We start from the raw sequence: 20,019 nt of genomic DNA, 5'->3' as shown, positions 1-20,019 counted from the left end.
CATACCTGCCTTCTTCATGGTTCATAGAATCATAGAATATCAGGGTTGAAAGGGACCTCAGGAGGTCATCTAGTCCAACCCCCTGCTCAAAGCAGGACCAATCCCCAACTAAATCATCCCAGCTAGGGCTTTGTCAAGCCTGACCTTAAAAACCTCTAAAGAAGGAGATTCCACCACCTCCCTAGGTAACGCATTCCAGTGTTTCACCACCCTCCTAGTGAAAAAGTTTTTCCTAATATCCAACCTAAACCTCCCCCACTGCAACTTAAGACCATTACTCCTTGTTCTGTCATCTGCTACCACTGAGAACAATCTAGATCCATCCTCTTTGGAACCCCCTTTCAGGTAGTTGAAAGCAGCTATCAAATCCCCCCTCATTCTTCTCTTCCGCAGACTAAACAATCCCAGTTCCCTCAGCCTTTCCTCACAAGTCATGTGTTCCAGTCCCCTAATCATTTTTGTTGCCCTCCGCTGGACGTTTTCCAATTTTTCCACATCCTTCTTGTAGTGTGGGGCCCAAAACTGGACACCGTACTCCAGATGAGGCCTCACCAATGTGGAATAGAGGGGAACAATCACATCCCTCGATCTGCTGGCAATGCCCCTACTTATACATCCCAGAATGCCATTGGCCTTCTTGGCAACAAGGGCACACTGTTGACTCATATCTAGCTTCTCGTCCACTGTAACCCCTAGGTCCTTTTCTGCAGAACTGCTGCCTAGCCAATGCGCATTTGGTTCATGTATGTATTAAATATGGCATAATATAATCACTGAAATATTTGTAATTTATCTTCTTATTTTTAAAATTAAGATCAGTTGCTGATCTAGTACTGATTTAACCAACTTATCTTCTTTACTAGATCAAATTACCTCCTGTTTGTCATCAGTGTCCAACTGGGTTATTACAACAGTAATGCAGTAATAATAATAATAATAATTCATAATAATTACAATAATTAAAACAATAAAAAATGAAAAAAATCTAAACTAAATGCAGAAATCTGAAAAAAAATCCAGTATTTTCCTAAATGAAAATTTTCCTAAAAAAAAATTTGGGGATGGGAATTTTCATCAAAATTTACACATTTTTTAAATGTTTTGAATTTTAAAAATTGGCATTTTCTGTCAGAAATGTTTTGACAAAAAAATTCCAACCTTCTCTGCCTCTAAGTTTTTTCTGTGTCTGTGCTGTGTAACTTCAGGTACTAGAGGTATATTTCATAGGTACTATATATCCTCTACAGAACAGCAACTGCTGGTCACAGAAGTATGTTGTGTATTAACTGAGCTCCTGGTTCTAAATGGTTATGTGAGTGCTCACTCTAGTTCACATAACCAAGTCCCTTTTTAAATTACTTTCTGTGATCCATAAAGTAGGAAGTATGCCTATATATCTTGGATGTATATATAGACTCAGTCTCTCTAGGTTTGTATTTCTGTCGTACCTCTCATAGCAGTGGTATCTCTCACAGTGTTGTTTCTGGTTGCATTACTGCAAATAGTGGCAAATATTTACCAGGAAAGAGTCAAACTTTGTAAACTCTAGTTTCTAATACTGGGGATGTTCATGATTTTCTCAGAATGGGTGTTTGAGTTTTTCTTACTCCTCCCTTCCTTATTGTTTGCTATTATTTATTTAAGTGCTGACTTTATAGTTAACACACAGTTACTTTTAAAATGCCTCAGCGACAATTCTGAAAACCATTTTGTTTACAGATATTTCTGTATGTAGAGTACCTATATGATCAGTACGTCTCTTTCTCTGCTCTTGAACTTGTTGCCTGTTCCCTATGAGACAATAGTCATCTATTAAGGATATCTTCTTTCCCTTTTGTTATAAATATGACATTATAAATATTGTTGTGTATAGTTTTTAGACCTCAGGTGAGGGATATGTAGCGTGGAAGGGGCACCACTCTTTAAATTCCTGTTGTCATGCCTCTTGTTTAGCCGCCCATAGGCATGAGCTATAGTTTAGGGTTCCTAGCACTTCCCGTTACAAAATCCCATTTTCAGTTCCTCACGACTTTGCCAGACTTAAGTTGCTTGGGCTGCAGTTTGCTATGCTGGGTGTCTACCTCAGGCTGAATTATGATGTATATATAATTATAAACTTCAGCAAAAATGGTTCAGCCATCTCAGAAAAAATAAGAAGTGATCATGTAATTAAAGATTGTATCATAATGCATACACAGAAGGGGTTCTACAGGCAACCTCGATTCTGGCACTTCCTAAGTTTTGAAGGCTAGACTTTCCAACCACAATGTTGTAATATTTTTGGTGTGTGCAATCTTCACTCCTATGCAGAGGATGAGCTGTATAGCATTGATATCCCTTTTAGCACTCCTGTTTTGAGGGGTTACAAAGGTAAAGTGATGCATAGGTCCTGTGCTGACCCTCTACAAAGGGGTGAATTGCATCCGTGCTGAACAGTCTTGCTAAGGTGCACACCTCACAAAAAAAAGGTAGGGCTTCCCCATCTGTGAGTGTAGATTTAATTGCAGATGCTGTGGGGAGGACTCATTACTAAGATTTCATCATTGTACACTCTGCTACTTTTACTAACTATGCCATAAATAATTATCATAAAGAATTGCAGCCAAATGACCACTGGCAGGAAATATCAAAACACATTTTGTATTGCATTTTCCTAAAGTTCTACTTGTGTTACTGACTGGCAAAATTCAGCCACTCAATGAATCTCTCAGTCTTGGGTGTAGATTAGTAAAGTTCTGCTGTATCTCTCTCTCTGTTAAATTCGTTCCTGGATTGGTGGGTTGGGGACACTCTATTGAACAATCACTCCTCAGTCAGGGTGAGGTTCACAGAAAGTGGTTTATTTTATTCCGCAAAGTTGGAGAACTTACTCTAAGATAGTTTGTTCCCAGTGCTGCCACTGCTATGTCTCGTGTTCGTTGCCTCTTCTGCTGTTGTTGACATAATACACAGTTTGAGCTGAAGGGCATGGTTTATATCTGCACACATTAATGTGAGATAATTTCAGTCATTAAAAACAGAGCTAGTGGTGCAGAATATCAGAAAATGCTACTTCGGTTGTATAGTGCAGGAACTCTGGAAGCTGATTCTGATTCGAACTGTGGTGCACAGCCCTGCACAGGCATGCATGAAGATTAAGTAACATTTTGGCTTCAAATAAAAAATATCTCTTCAGATACTCAAATCCAGAGCTGAAGTCAGAGATTCTGTTGATGAGATCAGGTAGCTTGCAACCAGTATGGGGCTGGAAATAAGAGAGAGATTGCATTATAATGCAGGGTTACATTTCTGTATAGTAGTTAAAAGAATATCAAAAGCAGCACCATAAATCACTGGCAACAGCTACTGGGAATGTTAGCGGGTTGTTGGAGAGACCCAGAGAGAGCTGGAGGAACATCAGAAAAGGAGACACAATGGAGAAGACTCCCAATTTGGGTGTGAAGTCAAATCTATCCTCCATGCCCAAAGGAAAGGGATTTGCATGTGTCACTGTAATCTCATACGGCATCAATACTGCTTTTTCTTCTTCAACTCTTAGCTAAATGGTTGGCCATAGCAATTGTTCACCATTTGATCCTTTCCTATGTGGTAGCAAGGGCTTGACAGTCCAAGAGTCCAACATTGGAACAGACTGGGTTCCTTCTGGGTTCCCTCCATCCTCGGTTGGTGGAATTTTATCCCGGATATTACAAGCCATCTGGAGACCAGCATTTGCTGGAATGTCTTGTGGCATTCTTGCGACATGTCCAAAAAGCGTAAAATGCTGTCTGTGGAGAGTGGCCCCAGTAATCTGTAGATCAGAGCAACCGTAAACATCTGCATTCCAAATGAAGTTGTTCCACTTTATGCCCAATGTACAATTTTGGCATTTTGTGTGGAAAGCCTCCAGCTTTGCCCAGTCTGAGAGCCATAGTGTCCCTGTTTCGCAACCATGCAGCAGTACGGAGAGGCTACAGCTGAAATAGATCCTGAACTTGGTGGTTGTGCCAAGAAGATGTTGATTCCATATTCATTTTAAACCACCCATGACAGATGCTGCAATGTCAATCCAGCGAACAACCCCCATGTGAGGAACTGGTGAGTATAGAACCCAAATAGCAAAAGCTGGAGACTGCTTTGACAGTTTCATTAGTCAGAGAGATTGGGGTCATGGGTGGACCTGATCCCTAGATTTTGCAGCTTTGTCTTTGACCACGAAACATGGAGACCAACCTTAGCTGACTCCTCCTCCATTTGCTGGAGTGCGTTGCAAAACCTGTCGGGGCTCTGTACTAGAAGAACAACGTCATCCACATAATCAAGGTCTGAGAGTGAGAGAGATCACCAAGTGGTTGGGACACCTATGCCCTGTAAGGCCTTCCAGAGCATGACTCAGTCAGCTGAATCGAACAGAGCCTTAAGATCGACATACGCCACCTGCAGGGGCTGCTTGAACTCACGATGTATCTCTGACAGCAAGCGGAGGGCCAAAATGGCATCTAATGTGGACCTGTTTCTCGTAAACCCTGACTGTTGGGAGCGATGCTTCTGATGCAGCCGGGGCTCCAAACACACATGCAGAACATGCGCAAACATCTTCCCTAGCATGGACAACAAGGTGATCGTCCTGTAGCTCTTACATTCGCTGCACAGTCCTTTACCCTTATAACATGAGATCACAAGACTGTCCTTCCAGGCGGTTAGCAGTTCCAGTTTTCCACACTAGGCAAAAGACAGCCAGAAGTAATTCCCCTACAAGGCCAATAGTGCATTTTAGCAGCTCCCAGGGAATGCCATCAGCGCTGACCTTGCATCATTTTTCAGTTTGCAGATGGTGCGCTTCACTTTGAACAACATTGGTGCATCAGTACAAGTGCCTGGGTCCAAAACAAATCATCCAGCTCTGAGCAAGTGACAGCTGGAGGATGGTTTGGGGCACTGTGGTCAGTACAACAACGTGTTTGTAATATGATCATGGAACAGTCCTCTTGAAACAAGCAGTTAGTGAATGTTACATTAAAATAGGGAAATAGTAAGTGGGGATAGTAGATAAGAAGAGAGGTGATAGCTGAAGGGCTCATAAGTGCCTGTTTGGGGGAACAGCGCAAAACCTATCCTCTTTTTATGCTGCCTTCTATAATGTGTTGACCTGTATCACTTTGAGAAAGAGAGACAAGTAATGCATGAGAACTCAGAGATCATGGTGATTACTTTGTCTTGGACACAGTGAAAATCATAAGAACAAGTCATTAACTGATGATCTGCATGCTTGCTGTTGAAGCAAAGCTTCAGCATGCCTAATACACTGGAGGAATTATTCAAGTGTCCTAATATGAAAATTACTCTGTAGTACAGCTAGGGTCAGTAAGATTTTAGATTACATGCCACATAATCACCAGTCGCAGCATTTTAAGCTGCCCAGGGGGCAGGGTGCTGTTGTAAGCCCCCTATTTGAGACCAAGATTTCAGTTCTGTAAAATGCTGTAAGCTGTTTGTTCAAGAAAGAGCTGCCCACATTTGTCCCTCATTGCCCTCTATTGGACCTTATCCCATCATAGACCAGTAGCCTGCTGCACAGCATCATGAAGAAAATCCAGGTGAATTAATATTGATTTTTTCCCCCCTTGGTTAAGCAGGGAAACTGTAATCTGACACATTATTACATCAAAGAACTGCACACTGTAAATCCTTGAGAAAAGGACCCTCTGTTTCCAAGTATTACAACTGAGTATTTACTAGCACAACTATTGTAACACTTCAGTGCAATATCTGGGGCACCCCACAAATAAAATGGGGAGTACAGAGTAGTGGTGGCCTTAATTTGTATGAAAGACTTCTTGTAGTTGAAGGGTAGAATAGCATTAAGAAAGCTCTGTGTGGCATGCTTTGTTGAGAAAAGGATTGCAAGATGTTACCCTAGCTGGAATGCACTTCTACCTGACAGAATGTGCCCTAGTGTCCTTAGGGCTAGAGGTGCAAGTTCATGCAGGAGACAATACTCCTGTGTAAGACACCCTCAAGTGTTATTTAAGATTTCATGCTAGTTTGCTCAGGAAGCAAAGATACCTTTCTCCCCGCAAACACAACCCTATTACTATTATTGAGGCAGCACACAGAAGCAGCGATCAGGTTCGGATCCCATTGCAACAGCCTTTCACTCTAACTGTTTCAGTCTTACCAACTAGAATAAGATTTCCTTTTTAGAAAGTTGTTGCATGTTGAAAGTCCATTGTCAGTTTCAGAAAGCTCAAAGATAGTTAAGGATTTTGTGGATAACTTTGGTGAATCACTGAAGTTAAATGGAGAGGTCAGTTTCATATAGGTTTGATGACAGATTTACTGAATCATTTCAACAAAGATAGGCATCCCTTCAAAAAATAAAAATGCTGTCGAATTCTTTAAGTAAACAACTCTAGGGAAAAGCTTTAGGTCAAGACACTTCAGAGGTCCTGAAGAAACATAAGCCACTTCAGAAACTACAGTAGAACACAGGAAAGAAGAGGTCTAGATTGGTGTGAGGTCTTACATGTGTAGGCCACAGTCTTGAGTATGGCTCAGGTTGGTAGTACTTGAAAGTTGAGCCTGAATGGGCAATGAAGACTGCACTCCGCTATTACTGATGAAGATTATCCATACATGTCAGAGTTGATGTGACCATGACTGGGTGGTAGGGGGAAGCTTTCCTTGGTGCTATCCATTCTGTATTGTTTTTCTGGATGAATGGACTACATTTGAATTATTATGGGTCCTCTGTGCAGATGTGAAGGTGGGAGAGGAACTGAGATGCCTTCTTCTATACTATTCCCCTTGCACACCTGCACAGGAGACTGACGTAACTGAAGTGGAGAAGGCAGGCACTATGCTTGTTTGTACTATTCTCTTAAAGGGATGAGTGAACCTGCATCTCATGAGGGTTGTGAAACTCCCATTGTGATGTGTCTTCCCCAAAGCCTCTGGAAAAATCCTGGCTGAGCTGGTCAGAATTCTTCCTGAAACTCCCACTGGTACATGGCCTCTCTCACCCCTCTGCGCTAATGTGGCCAGTAGCTTAAAGCTACAGCCTGGCCCCAGCATGATCATTCCAATTAGTTAATGTTGGTGGATAAACTGTGAAACTAGAAGCAATGAGACTTAAATAAGGTTCACACTACATTTATTTATTATGCTACTAATGTATTTGTTTGGCAACGATTATATGCTTGGCACTGTACAGTACACACATATAGATAGTCCCTTGGAGTTTACAGCCCATAGAACATAAATTGATGGGATGTACGAGGTAATAAAGGAGTGTGATTGACTTTGTTGTTTCTTATCTCTTTATTGTCATCATAGAAACCATGTTGCTTGTGATATCTATGGACTACACTAAATGTAAAGGGTCTATCTTTGCATGTCATCGCAAGCCAGCATTAAATAGCTCAGGATCTATGGAAGCTAAATGGAATATTCTCCTAAAATAATACTTTGTATGCAATTATGTATGGTGAACTGCCAGTCTGTGTCCCTCATGTCAGCGTGCCCTGAGTAAAGTGTTCAAACTCACCCCATTCCTGGGTTTTGGCTCTATCAGTAACTCAACCTGTATCACGCATAACTATCAAGGGAGCCTGGCTCTCCCTAGATTTTTGTTCCAGAACCTACTGCTCTAGTTTCCTGTCCCTCAGGAGACTCGCTCTCGCTCTCTGATAGAACTAACTAGCCACAACTACCGCAATGAGGTGGTCAGAACTTCAGCAGCTTCGTGCAGGGTTCAAACACCTGCTGACTGTGGGTTAAAAGAAGTGCCCTGTCTGCCTCTTACAGTGGACTTCCATACAATAGCCACTACGTGGGGGAAGGCAACTGTTTGACCATCTCTTTGTGTAAATTATGTAAGGATTATTAAGGAGAAAGCTGTCTCTATGACCCCTATACAATGTTTGTCTGGAATTATCTTGTACAAATTATGTGCACAAAAATATATTTTCAGGACTTTTTTTTTTTTTTGCTTATCTGACTCTGTTATAGCCATCTCTGTGTGGCTCAGATTGATATGTCCCTCAGATTGATAGCTCTAATGGTGACTGTAGGGTTTTTGCTTTTAAGGTAACAGGCAGACCAAGGACCTTTAATGTGGAATGATTTGGTTTGAGTGGTTTCATTTTTTCTAGGTTAACCCCAAAGTTCAGTCTCTCTTTATCTGGTAATTACAATATTAGTGAATTATAAACCTTTCCTCTGCTTTCAGGCTTCTCAATGCCAATAAGATCAACTGCCTCAGGGTAAACACGTTTCAAGATCTGCATAATCTCAACCTGCTATCTCTTTATGACAACAAACTGCAGACCATCAGCAAGGGGCTCTTTGCACCTCTCCAATCAATCCAGACTCTGTGAGTACCCAGACATGCTACAACTGACAGCTCTTCCCTTTTCCCCAAAGATGTTCCCTATCTTTGCACTGCCTTTGCATCTGGCATTAAGACAATATTGAAGAAACCCAAGGCCAGTAGCTTCCCATTTTTGTCAGAAATAAAAGAAAAACATGAAAGAAAAGTATAGAATAAATTCAGCACTGCCAAATTCTACAAGGTTCTGCCTCTTTTCCAGGGGTCTTATAAATATCATAAATTTATTAATGAATATAATTATTTCATTCAGGGACATTCAGTGGTTTTAAATAGGGAGGATACTGGGCATGTGCATTTGACTTTATGTAGGTTATATGCACAGCAGACTTCACATATTTTAAAATATTTGCATAATGGGTTTCTGTGGGCCTAAGTATTTGTTATTTATCCCTACTGGATGTTGAGCCCTGCTGCATAGTTCATAAGAGCTGAAGCTACATTTTAATTGACATTCCAGGCATGTGGGGTAAATGTGTATCACTGTAAGTTGTTAATCATTTAGGCCAGGTAAAATAATTAATTTTTAAAAAAATCCATGGATCTATTGTGTTTTCTCTGAGTCTTAGTGTGAGACGTTATTAAGGCATTAGGATTAAGAGAGGGGTCAGAAACCCATTATTTTCTTGGATACATAAGGATACACCAAACCTGATATTTTACAGGGTAAGATTTTTCATCATAAAGCTGTGAGAACTTCCAAAGAAAGAATAATACTCCTCTCACAGAGTCTGACTGGCAAACGCATTTTAAAAAAGGACCAAAACGTTGCGTGTGTCTGTACGTGCACATGCACACACTGCAAGACAGGCACTGCACTGTGTAAATTTATTTTGTGTATGTTTGCTCACCTAAAAGAAAACGTACAATTGTTGTTTTTAGCAACAAGTAAGCTCAGGAGGCTGGGATCATGGAGATAATTTGCCACAAATATTTGGCCAGCACCAGGTGCACCAATCCAAGCAAACATTAAAATGAATATTTCTGTGATGTATAACTGGCTTTGGTTTGTGTGTGTATATATGACTTTGGTGCAAATGCTAGATGTTCATGAAATTCAACAAACTAAGTGAAACAATATTTTTAAAATGTTAAGCTATAAAAGTTACTTCTTGGGTTCCATGTTTTTTCTAGACAGAGCTTGGGACCATTACTTAGAGTGTATATCAAGCTTTCCTCATTGCTTCCCATTGAGACATTTTTCTGTGGGCAGTTTGGTGTTGTAGCTGATTTCCAGTTTCTGCCTTTTTTTAGAGCTCTGAGCACAGCCCATCCCTGCCATCACATACTGTTTAGTTTGGTATTTGGACCTTCCAGTACTGGAATGGATTTAGTTTACAGGCTCAATGCAGGAACAGTGTTTAGCCTCTTTGGGTAACCTCTGTAAGGAACATTTTTTCTCCCCACTCTTTACACTCATTTGACTCTGCTCTCTCTGGTGCTGCCACCACAACCGGGTGGCATGTTATTTTCATTATATTAACCTACAACCACTAACCATACCTGGGACAAGGAAACGAAATAAATGTAGTGTGGATGGAATATGAGCTGGAGAGAAAAATATGCCTAGATACTAGTAGGACCATAACTCTCAGGGAATATGTCCTTATACCTCTGCTCCGTAACACAAGTTAACATCTTTCCATATCCAGTTCTCCAACAAATGGACCTTTCATGATTGAGGTCTGCATCCGGCTCCCTTTTGAAGTCAGTAGGAGTTTTGCCATTGATTTCAATGGGAGCAGGAGCAGGCTCAGAGAGAGTCCTGACAAACTTTCTGTATTTATTACCTCACTGAGCCCAACAAAGAGGACCAAAACAACTGCGGAAATAATTCTTGTCTTAACCTCTGGGAGCCTAAGTGGAGCAGAAGAGGCCTCTACCTGAAATATTTGTAGATAATCCAGAGGAACTTTATCACCGCATTTGAATGTCTGGTGAAATACCTTGCCAACTAGACTAGTGTATTTCACACAGGCTTAAGCTGAATTATATTAGTCAGGCCCTAGTTTGCCTCAGCTGTCAATTCTGAAAAGTTAAAATTTCAGATCAAAATCAATGCAAAAAAACTCTATTAGCCCTGAACAGGATATGCAAACATTAATTTCACTCTTGAGTGAAGGCCTCTGGCTCATTTGTGGCTTTGCCCACTGATCCAAGGTGTTCTCCTTTATTTATCCAGATTTTTATCCCTAGGAAGCTGAGCTTGTCAATAAACCTTCTTTTGAAACCAGGGCACAAAATGTTCTCTCAAATCAGGTGTTTCTAAAAAGATGTGTTTCTATTACAATACATCATGTCAGGCTCACAAGTGAAAACACTGGCCTTTGTAGATAGAAGATCTGAATCCTTTAAATCAGGCTTTGCTGTATTAATTTTTGCTTCCTCCATGAAAGGACTTGCAGCAGGCTTAATGAGCTACGAAATACGATAGCTCACAGAATTTTCCCATTCATGTGCAGCTCCATGTGGCTTCCGCCAGGCCTGAGTTTTTGGGAGCTTATTCAATTACTTTACTCTTCAGGTTTGCGTTTGTGAAAAACAATGATGGAGTACAGAGTCACAGGTCATTTCTGATTAAACATCCCATCCCTCTTGCAGACATTTAGCTCAGAATCCATTTGTGTGTGACTGCCATTTGAAGTGGCTGGCTGATTACCTGCAGGATAATCCGATAGAAACCAGCGGCGCTCGATGCAGCAGTCCACGTCGCCTTGCCAACAAACGAATCAGCCAGATCAAGAGCAAGAAGTTCCGCTGCTCAGGTAATTCATTTATCCAGGCTGTACTGCACTTTCAATTCAGAAATAAGCAGGTCCAGAGAGCCTGCTAATCAGATCTGCAGGACAGTGTTTGCTATAATGGATACTGTGGAGCATCTTTTAAAATTAAATTTGGGAAATTCAGTTAGTCCTCCAGAAAACCAATTACCTTATGGATTAAAAAAGAGCCCAGTCTGTAGCTTGTCTTTTTTTAAAAAATCCTTGACATTTAATTTTTAAAGAATGCTGGGTTACAAAATGTCTATGAAAACCAGTGGAGATACAGATGAATTCATATGCCAAATGGTGTATTTGGGAAAGGCAGAAACCTGGATGTACATTGGGCCAAATCCTGGCTTGAATGGGAGCTCTGCCTGAGTAAGTACTCAGCAAAAAAAAAAAAAGGGGTGGAGGGGGAGGCGCAGGGGAGAGAGAGAGAAAAGAACCTTGTGGATTAGGTCCTACATAAACTGCAAGGAACAGTTGTGCCCCCGGAGGGAAACAGGCAGAAATAGACCATATGAATTAGCCGGGCTTTACCATCCATAACTAATTTCTGCAGATCCAACCCAGAAACTCTTACTTTAATTTTTATTCATTCACGCAAAGCTGCCATTGCAGTCAGTGCATTTTTGTCCTTAGGAAGGAATGAATCAAAACTGACCTCAGGGTGTGGTCCACAACTTTTGTTGTTTACAGTATGTGTAATTAGTTGATAATGATGTATATACAGTATATACAGCTCTTCCTCATCCCCAGCACCTCATAAACAGTACTATTAGCTCTTTTTCATCTTCCGGACCAGATGTCAACAAAGGGATATTGCCTGATGCAGCCTAATTTAGCAGACTCTGTTTATTCATGTGTGTGTTGTACTGGTAGCATAGGTTTCAGATTTACTGTACTTGTGACATGCTGTAGGAACAGGCAGAATTTCAGTGTAAGAAAATCTACTGCTATGTATTGAGAAGAAAAATGACTGTCATTGATGAAATACTTTTCAGTATTTTCTATAAAAATTACTATCATTTTTGTCCTCTCCCCTTCCCCCCACCCCCGAAAAAACATTGTGATTAATTGTGCTCCTGACAATAAAAGACTGATGGCACTATAGACTGAGGTAGCATGAGAATGAATGGCAGCAGCCCAGAACAAGAATGCTGTATTGTGTGTCTCAGCAAACAATATTCTCAGATAAACCGCCCTTTACTGATAAAATAAAAGAAGGATAACTTCATTTGCAATCAGTCTTGTAGGGAGGGCTTAAAGCCTTTCAGTAATTTGAGTTGCAGGCTCAAGTCATGCAGTTTAGAGCCAAATCTTAAATTATTAAATTATGGGGTGTTTGATCCAGGGACTTTGTTTAGGCCCATCCCTGTAGCACAGTAACTCACCATCAATATTTGCCTTTAAAGAAACTTGGAATGAGAATGGAGAAGTCATGGATATTTACAAAATAAAGAACACTATGAAGAAGTTAATGTCTCTACATCTATCCCAATCTGCCATTTTTGTTTCACTCTATTAATAGGGCAAAGCAATAATCAAAATGTGTTACATGTGTGTGTATATATATACACCCATCCTATGCAGTGGTACAGGCCATTGAAAAAAAGCTGAGACCATCTGATACAGTTTTTGAAGGATCAGAGTTGAGAAGGGACAGCAATTCACCTAATGGTGCTGAGACTAATGTTTTGTCTGGATTCCTCTGTTGTGTCCTTTCTTCAGTCCATCATGTTCTCAGTCCATCCGTTCCAGCCTAGCTGATTAATTCAACAATATCAAACACCCATAAAAAGGCATACCTCGAACTTTCCTGGGCTTTGCCACAACATGTCTTCAGACAGAGATGTGAAGTGTGGGATCATTATGTATTTAGAGCAAAAACAGAGGTGTGCAATGCATCACTTTCCCCAGGGACAGTCCTGCACAGTACTGCTGTGATGAGAATACTTAGTGATCTGTCTGTCTTTGCTGACTTAGGGATCCTTCTCAGCTGATTCTTGCATCTATTGCTCAATGAAGGAATGGGAAAATAGTTTCTGTTGCAAATCTACAGCTTACACCTTCCTGCTCAGGGATCACAAAATTAATTTCTCATCTAGGGCTACTGGTATTTTCATTTTATTTGTGTTAGCCCCTTAATAAATTACAACATAAATATGCCTGAAATAAGCATGTATTTCAGTCAAAAAAGTAGTAAATGTATTAATAATTTTCAAGGGCGGCGGGACGGCAACCCTGTTTTAATACCCTGGTGCGGTTCTTGAACTTGAGCGGTGTGGAGGATGCCAAGCTCTGTTGAAATCTGTGGGAGATGCATGTGCCCAGCCCTTCTCAGTATCAGACCCACAATTAGTTCACCTTCGGTGTACTTAGCATTATAGCAACAGGGGAAGAAATGGGCTCCGTGTCATGGAGTTCCATCCCAGAAAGTCCACAAAGCCCAACCCCCCAGCAGTGCAGATATTTTTCTTCTTCCTTTGGATTCTCCAAGGTTTCACAAAAGTGTCTTTTCAGGAGGGATTTGAATGAGAAAAGGCATGGTATGTGGAATAGGAGAGAGGGGGGTAAAAAGTGGACTCTGGAGGTGACTCAGAAGTCATCTTGGGGTGAGAGGGGAAGACAATGGAGTTGTGGGAAAAAGGGGGAAAAAAAGGCCTGGGAGGAAAGATGAGACATTTTGCTCAGTGGAGTTTGAGACATCAGCTCTGTATCTAGGAGTGGTGTCAGGACAGAATTTGGAGATATGTGGTTAGATGGAAGAGCATAGGCTCAGGCTTTGATAAGTAAAACAATAAGCTTCATACAAGACAGTGATTAATTTCTGGAGGCTTTTTTCTTGAGTTGGTACTTTCTTCCTCCTTCATTCCCTCCCTATGGCTTCATGCTATTATTTGCAAAGGTAAATTGTATTCTCCTTGTGGACTGTTCCATCATCAAGGCAGCTCCCTCAGCTCCTCTCCCAGCCCAGTGGGGCAAGATTTTACTGCCGTGTACCTGATGATGATGGAGCAGCCACATCTTCACAGGGTTATGAGTGTGTCAAGGAAGGAGATTCAATGCAAGCTTCCACCAGTATGCTCATAAAGGGGGAATGTTGTGTCATTTTCAGTAGCAGCAATACAAGAGCATGATAGGATTTTCCTTCCTCAGCAGCATCTGCTCACTCTCAGCACACTGGACATTAGAGAGACAATATGGGTGAGGTAATATCTTTTATTGGGCAAACTTCTGTGGATGAAAAAGACAAGCTTTTGAGCTTACACAGACTGCTGCTTCAGTGGGACATGTCAGTTCTAGGTCACTGGAGGATCTCATCCTCGGTAGGAAAAAAAAGAAAGTTCTTCTGCTTGGTAGCTTTTGACTAAGTTAAGCTTTGTTTTGTAAAGCAGCACCAGTCTTTAGGGCAATAAAAAGGATCCAGTACTAGGTTTTGCTGCCTCTGTGGTTGCTCACTATCACTTCAAGAAATGTCAGAATCCTTGATTACTCTATATACAATGGCTATTGTACAGAGCTCTCCCTGCACTCAAGATTCCTAGTTTGTTTGTGTAGTGTGTGTATCTATGTTTGCGTACACGAGTGCATGCACTTTATTGGTATAATGTCAGTTTCTTGTGCATTTGAAAACTGATGGAAGTTCTACCTGCCCAACTCTCCCCACCCCGCTTTTGGTGATGGTTGAAGAATATTTGTTTCTAAGAGCGCCAAATCACAAAAGCTTCCCCTCCTACAGTGTAGAAACATGAACTTCTTTCCCATTTGAAGCCCTAATAACTAAACCTGGCTCCTTAATTCCTCTTGCATTGGGCACCTGTGGTTTTTAACTAATTTAATTAGCTGCTACAACACCAGATAGGTCTGTACAAACCAAAAACAGGGTGAACTATTTAAGGAGGACAATGAGCCATCTGCCAACACAAATCTCTCCCTTTCAGACACTGCCTCTCAGTAATTCAATCCAATCAGAAGACAGCAGCCCTGATACAAATGTTGAAAATGGAGACATAAGCACCTGCACATTCAGGAACAGTTTCATATCTCTTCTATAACCCTTGTCATCAGACTAGAGAATGATGTAGTTTATCAATAGCTGCATCAAAGGCATCTAATAAAAGCTGTTCATTGAACCTTTCGCTGTCTTTGTATTTGCATTTGGGTTCTAGGCAACTGTTTTGGTGGTGAACATGTTCAAACTGCTTGAACTGGAGCTCCCGGCTAGAGCGTAGTCCCCCCCACCCCCAATTATTTGTGATCATGATGGCCTTTCCTGTACACTGGACTGAAACTTTGCCCCTCTACATTGTTGGCCCAAGGCTGACGTGCACACTGCATTAACTGAAGCAAAAATCTCATGGCCTCAGGATTGGACCTTACATAGAGAACTCCAGGAATGAAGAGATAGGGCTATTTAGTTAGAGCCTGGTAATTAAACTTTTTCCACTTGTGTTGCCTGCTTACTAATACACCTTGGGCAAGCCGCTTAATTTTTCTGTGCCTTGGTTTCAACTAGAGTAAGTGGTTATAATTATTCCATATCTGCGGTGGAGTTGTATGCATGTATTGTTTACATTATTTGAAATCTTTAGATGAAAGATGCAAAGTATTATTATTATTCCTTTAAATGTTTAAAACTTATGCAAGTTAAGTGAGTGTAATCAGCTGTTTTCTACATGAAATATCTTATTTAAATGCTAGTAGTGGTTCCTATAACTTGCAAATCACTATGATGCTTCCTTTCCAAATTCTCCTCATTTTCTTAAGCAAAGACCATCATTCACGTACTGTATGTTCATATTCCTGTCTGTAGTATTCAGCCCTGTCTCTTTTAATAAATGCAGATATCCCTATGCCCTAATCTGCCTAGTTACAGTATTGCAGTAACACCTGGTCAGGGATTTGCTGTTCAGTCTGCTCTTATCCTGCTGGCCTCCAGCAGCTCCTAGCTGAAGGTGTAGACTGGAACCTGACAGCTGTTATGTTAGCCCATACTATACTTGACACTAGTGGGGATTATCTGGAACTGAATAGACTTCTCTGAAGTCTAGTTGCATTTGCAGAAAAACTTGCTTGAGGCCAAGCTCCCAGCACTTCTGCTTCCAAGAGTTTTGCTTGAGCTGAGCCAGGGAGAGACATATGAAATAGTGCCATGTGATCTGAGCAGCTGAAAAGTAACATTTTTTTTATTTTGTTTTGGTTTTTAAGGTCAATTACATTTTATGTCTCCTGACCTCTTTTTTGAAAGAGATAGACAAAAGCTCACCTGAAAATGCCCCCAGAGGTGTTAGAGCATAGTGAAGCTAGAATGTTGCTTATTGTTGCTCATCACTGGGTTTGCTGGGAGGAAAGCAGAGGGGAAAGGGAATCAAAAGTTTGTCCAAGTGAGTGTTTGCTGTAAGAGTATAGCTAAATAAGTCTGTTTGAACAGAATGTTGTTGGAGAAGAGAAATGAGCAAATTGAATCTTGGATTTGATCATATTTATGAGTATGAAGTCTTTGCGTAACGTAACTGCATTTGCAAGCTTAGGTTTACATGACACTATGCATCTTACCTCCTTTGTTATCTAGCCACTTTGAAAGAGAGAACAATATGATCTGGTATTGAATAAGTGCTTTTAATTTCCTTTTACTCCAAAAATATTCCAATTGAAAAAGACAGTTGATTTAACTTTGACACTGATCTTACTATTTCATTTCTAGAAAAGCTTTGGAAGCAATTCAGATCTCTCTATGTGTTTCTTTTTCCAGTCATTCCAGCTTCTCACTTGCTAACCCGTGAGTGTCCCAGGATATATGAAAGGTCTCCTACTCTGCTTTGTTGATCTATACTGTAGGCTTTCTTTCTCAAGGAAGCACAAGTCCATCTTAAAATATGTGATCTTGTTTGCCAGAGAATATAGTCCCGCAAAAGAGGGTAAAATATGAAGGTGTTCAATTAAATGTTTATTTTAAGGCCTAATCTTCTGATGAAAGTAGAACATTTGACAGAAAGTAGACAACAGTTCATCAGCTGTCTGTAAAAATTTCCAGCCAGCACCCTCATTGGGAGTCTATGCAGAGAGACGCTGGACAGAAAGGGATGGACAGATTGTCACCCGCTACCCCTAGTGGATGGTGCCTCCAGTTTGGGGATAAGTGCCAGTGCCTCTGTTGCACTTGTTCTGTGCTAAATTGAATGTCACTCACTGGAGCACTGAACTTAGCACCTTTTAATGGGCACCCAAAGCCACTTAAATAGAAAAAATAAAAGCATGGGAGAGAGATTGGCATGTTAAATAAAACAAGCCAGATAAATAAAACAATCGCAGTGACAATGAGCCTGAAATAGATCACAAATCTTCTGTCCGATTGTTCTTATACCTAAACAGTTTGCTGAGTAGATGCGATCTAATGACAGAGCTGAAAACAGTGAACCATATTCAACTCCTTTTCAAACTACAGATTCAACCCTTGGTTTGAAATAACAGACCTCTGATTACCACAGTTTGGAATCTCCTTTTACAGTAAATCATACAATTTTACTTTGCTGTAACTTACATTTAACATCGTTCTTCTTGAGCTGGGCCAGTGGCAGGGGAAATTGTCTGCCAACTTTTCAGTGAATTGGCAACTAAATTTAAATTTCCCATGTCAGTTATCCCTTTTTAAACATTACTTTTTGCAAACATTTATATGAGTGATGTTTTGTTCATAAAGAGGCTCATGGAGAATGAGTTTTGGGCCCAAACTGAAATTCATTTTATGAAGCAGCAAAGCGTTTGGGACCAAAGCACAAGCAGTAAGCTTTCCTGCTTTTCCTTGTACATTTATCCAAAAAACAGGCTGTTTACCTGCATAGTTTTGCCACAGCTGCCATGAACAAAAATCCCAAAATGTAACTGCAAAGCAGGTGTAGTGGTGCTTTTGAGCTTCCTGTCCCCTTGTGTCTGAGGAGGACTTGAACTAGCCATTGTGGTAGACTCCTTTCTCTTTACATTGCTACCTCTTGTTCATGGCTAGTGCAGACAGTTAAAAAAAGGGAAATGCTTAATTAACACAACAGAGGGACACAGATTTGTTCAAATATTTCCCAAAGCTCTGCCCTGGTGATTTTTACATGCCCTGCTCCACAATGATTGAAAGTGTGCACCCACATCAAAATTACTTTTTTTGTTTACAGGGACTCTGATGAATATTGGATACATTGAGTAAAGGCATTTGGTAGATAAGAAAATATGTCTGCTCATTGCATAATAGAGCACCTGAGGGGATTTTATTCCAAAAATCCAGGGCTTCAGTGGATGCATGGTTAAACAGGACGAGGAATAAGAGTATGAGACTGCATCCTTCACAGCTAGGACTGTGCAAAACCCCCAGCAAGAGCCCTGAGACAGAAGTCATTATAAATAAACCAGAGGTGGAATCCACATGCAACTTTGTGTGAATTATGAAAGAAAGGTAATTAACTATTACAATAGCCTAATTTTTCTACCATTGATGTCTCTGGCTCAAGTGATCCTTAAACAAAAAATGTTTAAAGTGTCAGATTTCCCAACTCTGCCTGTCTAGTCCCTCCCTGAGCCAATCTAAAAGCCAGGGACTGGAAATTATAAACAAAATTTGTAAAAATTAAGGGATTTTACGATTACATTTTTTGTTCCCAGTAGTTAACCCAGCTGTCTTATCTATCGCCTCTGCAAAACTTTTTAAGCTGTTCTGTGTCGCTGCAGTGAATGGCCTACCCTGACAAAGACCTCTATCCTCTGGATACTAGCTATCCTACCAGCATCCTACCAGCTGCACAGAGCCTTCCCTTCTTCAATCCTGCTCCCTGTCATCTGTGTAAATAGGTTTGAGATGAGTCTTTCAAAAGCACTCATCGTTGGCTTAGCTGTGCTCCCGCTGAAGTCAATGGGAGTTTACCGTAGATTTCACGAGGAGGAGAATAAGTCTAACACCGAGCACTTTTGAAAGCTCCACGCCTCATGTCAAGAACACAGGAGTGAGTTATAAGGAAGTGAGTCTGGGATCTGGGAAGGAGGGAAGCTCACCATGTTAACTGTATAGATCCATGGTGGACAAGAACTAATATTTAGCCAAATTTCAGTCACCGCCTACCCTATGGAAAACTACAGGTATTATGCTAAGAAGGAGCAATAGCAATAAACTTGTTTATATTTTAAACTGTAGTTGTTCTCTGCTATGTCCTCCTTTTGAAGTGTGGTTTTAAAAAACAGGAATTAAGCAATGATTATTGCTGCTTATTATTACTCTCTTGTAAATATTCCCACTGGTGTGTGTGACCATTTCGGGGGACATAATCTGCCCTGAGGTCCCAACTCACGATTCCCATTGACTTCAGTGAGTTGTGTGAGAGCATCTGAAGCCAGAGTTTGGCCATCAGGCTGGAATCCTATATTTACCAGTATGTGCTTTGGCATATGAAGTTGGCGTTTTGTACCTCCAACCTGGCTTCTTAAGTGGATGGTATAATAAAAACCAAAAAAAGTTGAGTATGTTTTTCCACTGTATCTTCTGAAAGGAGTCACCAAAGGCGACTAAGGGGGCCCAGTAAATAGTAGCATAAATCAGACATTTTATATGCTTTCCTAGCTCCACATGCTCACTGTACAGTCTATTGAGTACACCTACTGGAGGCAGCCATTTGCAATTCTTTGGCAGTGTTTTCTGTTGCAGTAGTTCTGCCTTTAAAAACTTCTGGTCCCTGTTCTCTTATGCTAACAGATTGTTCTGTACAGAGTGTTCTTGCAATTGTAGCATAAAATGATGACCTCTTGTACTCCAGCTCCTTTTTGCATGGGTGAAATGGACAGCAGCTCTCAGTGAAATCTCCAGCTTGTGCTTCTCCATGTTGCTTCCTCTCAACGCTCCTCTCTCTTTGG

At 40.8% G+C, this 20,019-nt stretch overlaps 1 protein-coding gene across 2 annotated transcripts in view; it reads left to right on the top strand.

Annotated features, from left to right (window-relative positions):
- Positions 1-20,019, top strand: part of SLIT3 (slit guidance ligand 3) — a 798,441-nt gene that overhangs the window by 588,884 nt on the left and 189,538 nt on the right. For both annotated transcript variants that reach the window (XM_037906776.2, XM_043553076.1), the window contains 2 exons: positions 8,210-8,353; positions 10,970-11,133. In XM_037906776.2, coding sequence (XP_037762704.1) covers positions 8,210-8,353; positions 10,970-11,133 — 308 coding nt within the window. The remainder of the gene's footprint in view (positions 1-8,209; positions 8,354-10,969; positions 11,134-20,019) is intronic.

Source organism: Chelonia mydas, chromosome 8, assembly GCF_015237465.2.
Source record: "Chelonia mydas isolate rCheMyd1 chromosome 8, rCheMyd1.pri.v2, whole genome shotgun sequence".
Taxonomy (NCBI): Eukaryota; Metazoa; Chordata; order Testudines; family Cheloniidae; genus Chelonia; species Chelonia mydas.
Note: the sequence above shows the minus strand (reverse complement) of the source record. Positions and strands in the feature narration are given on the sequence as shown.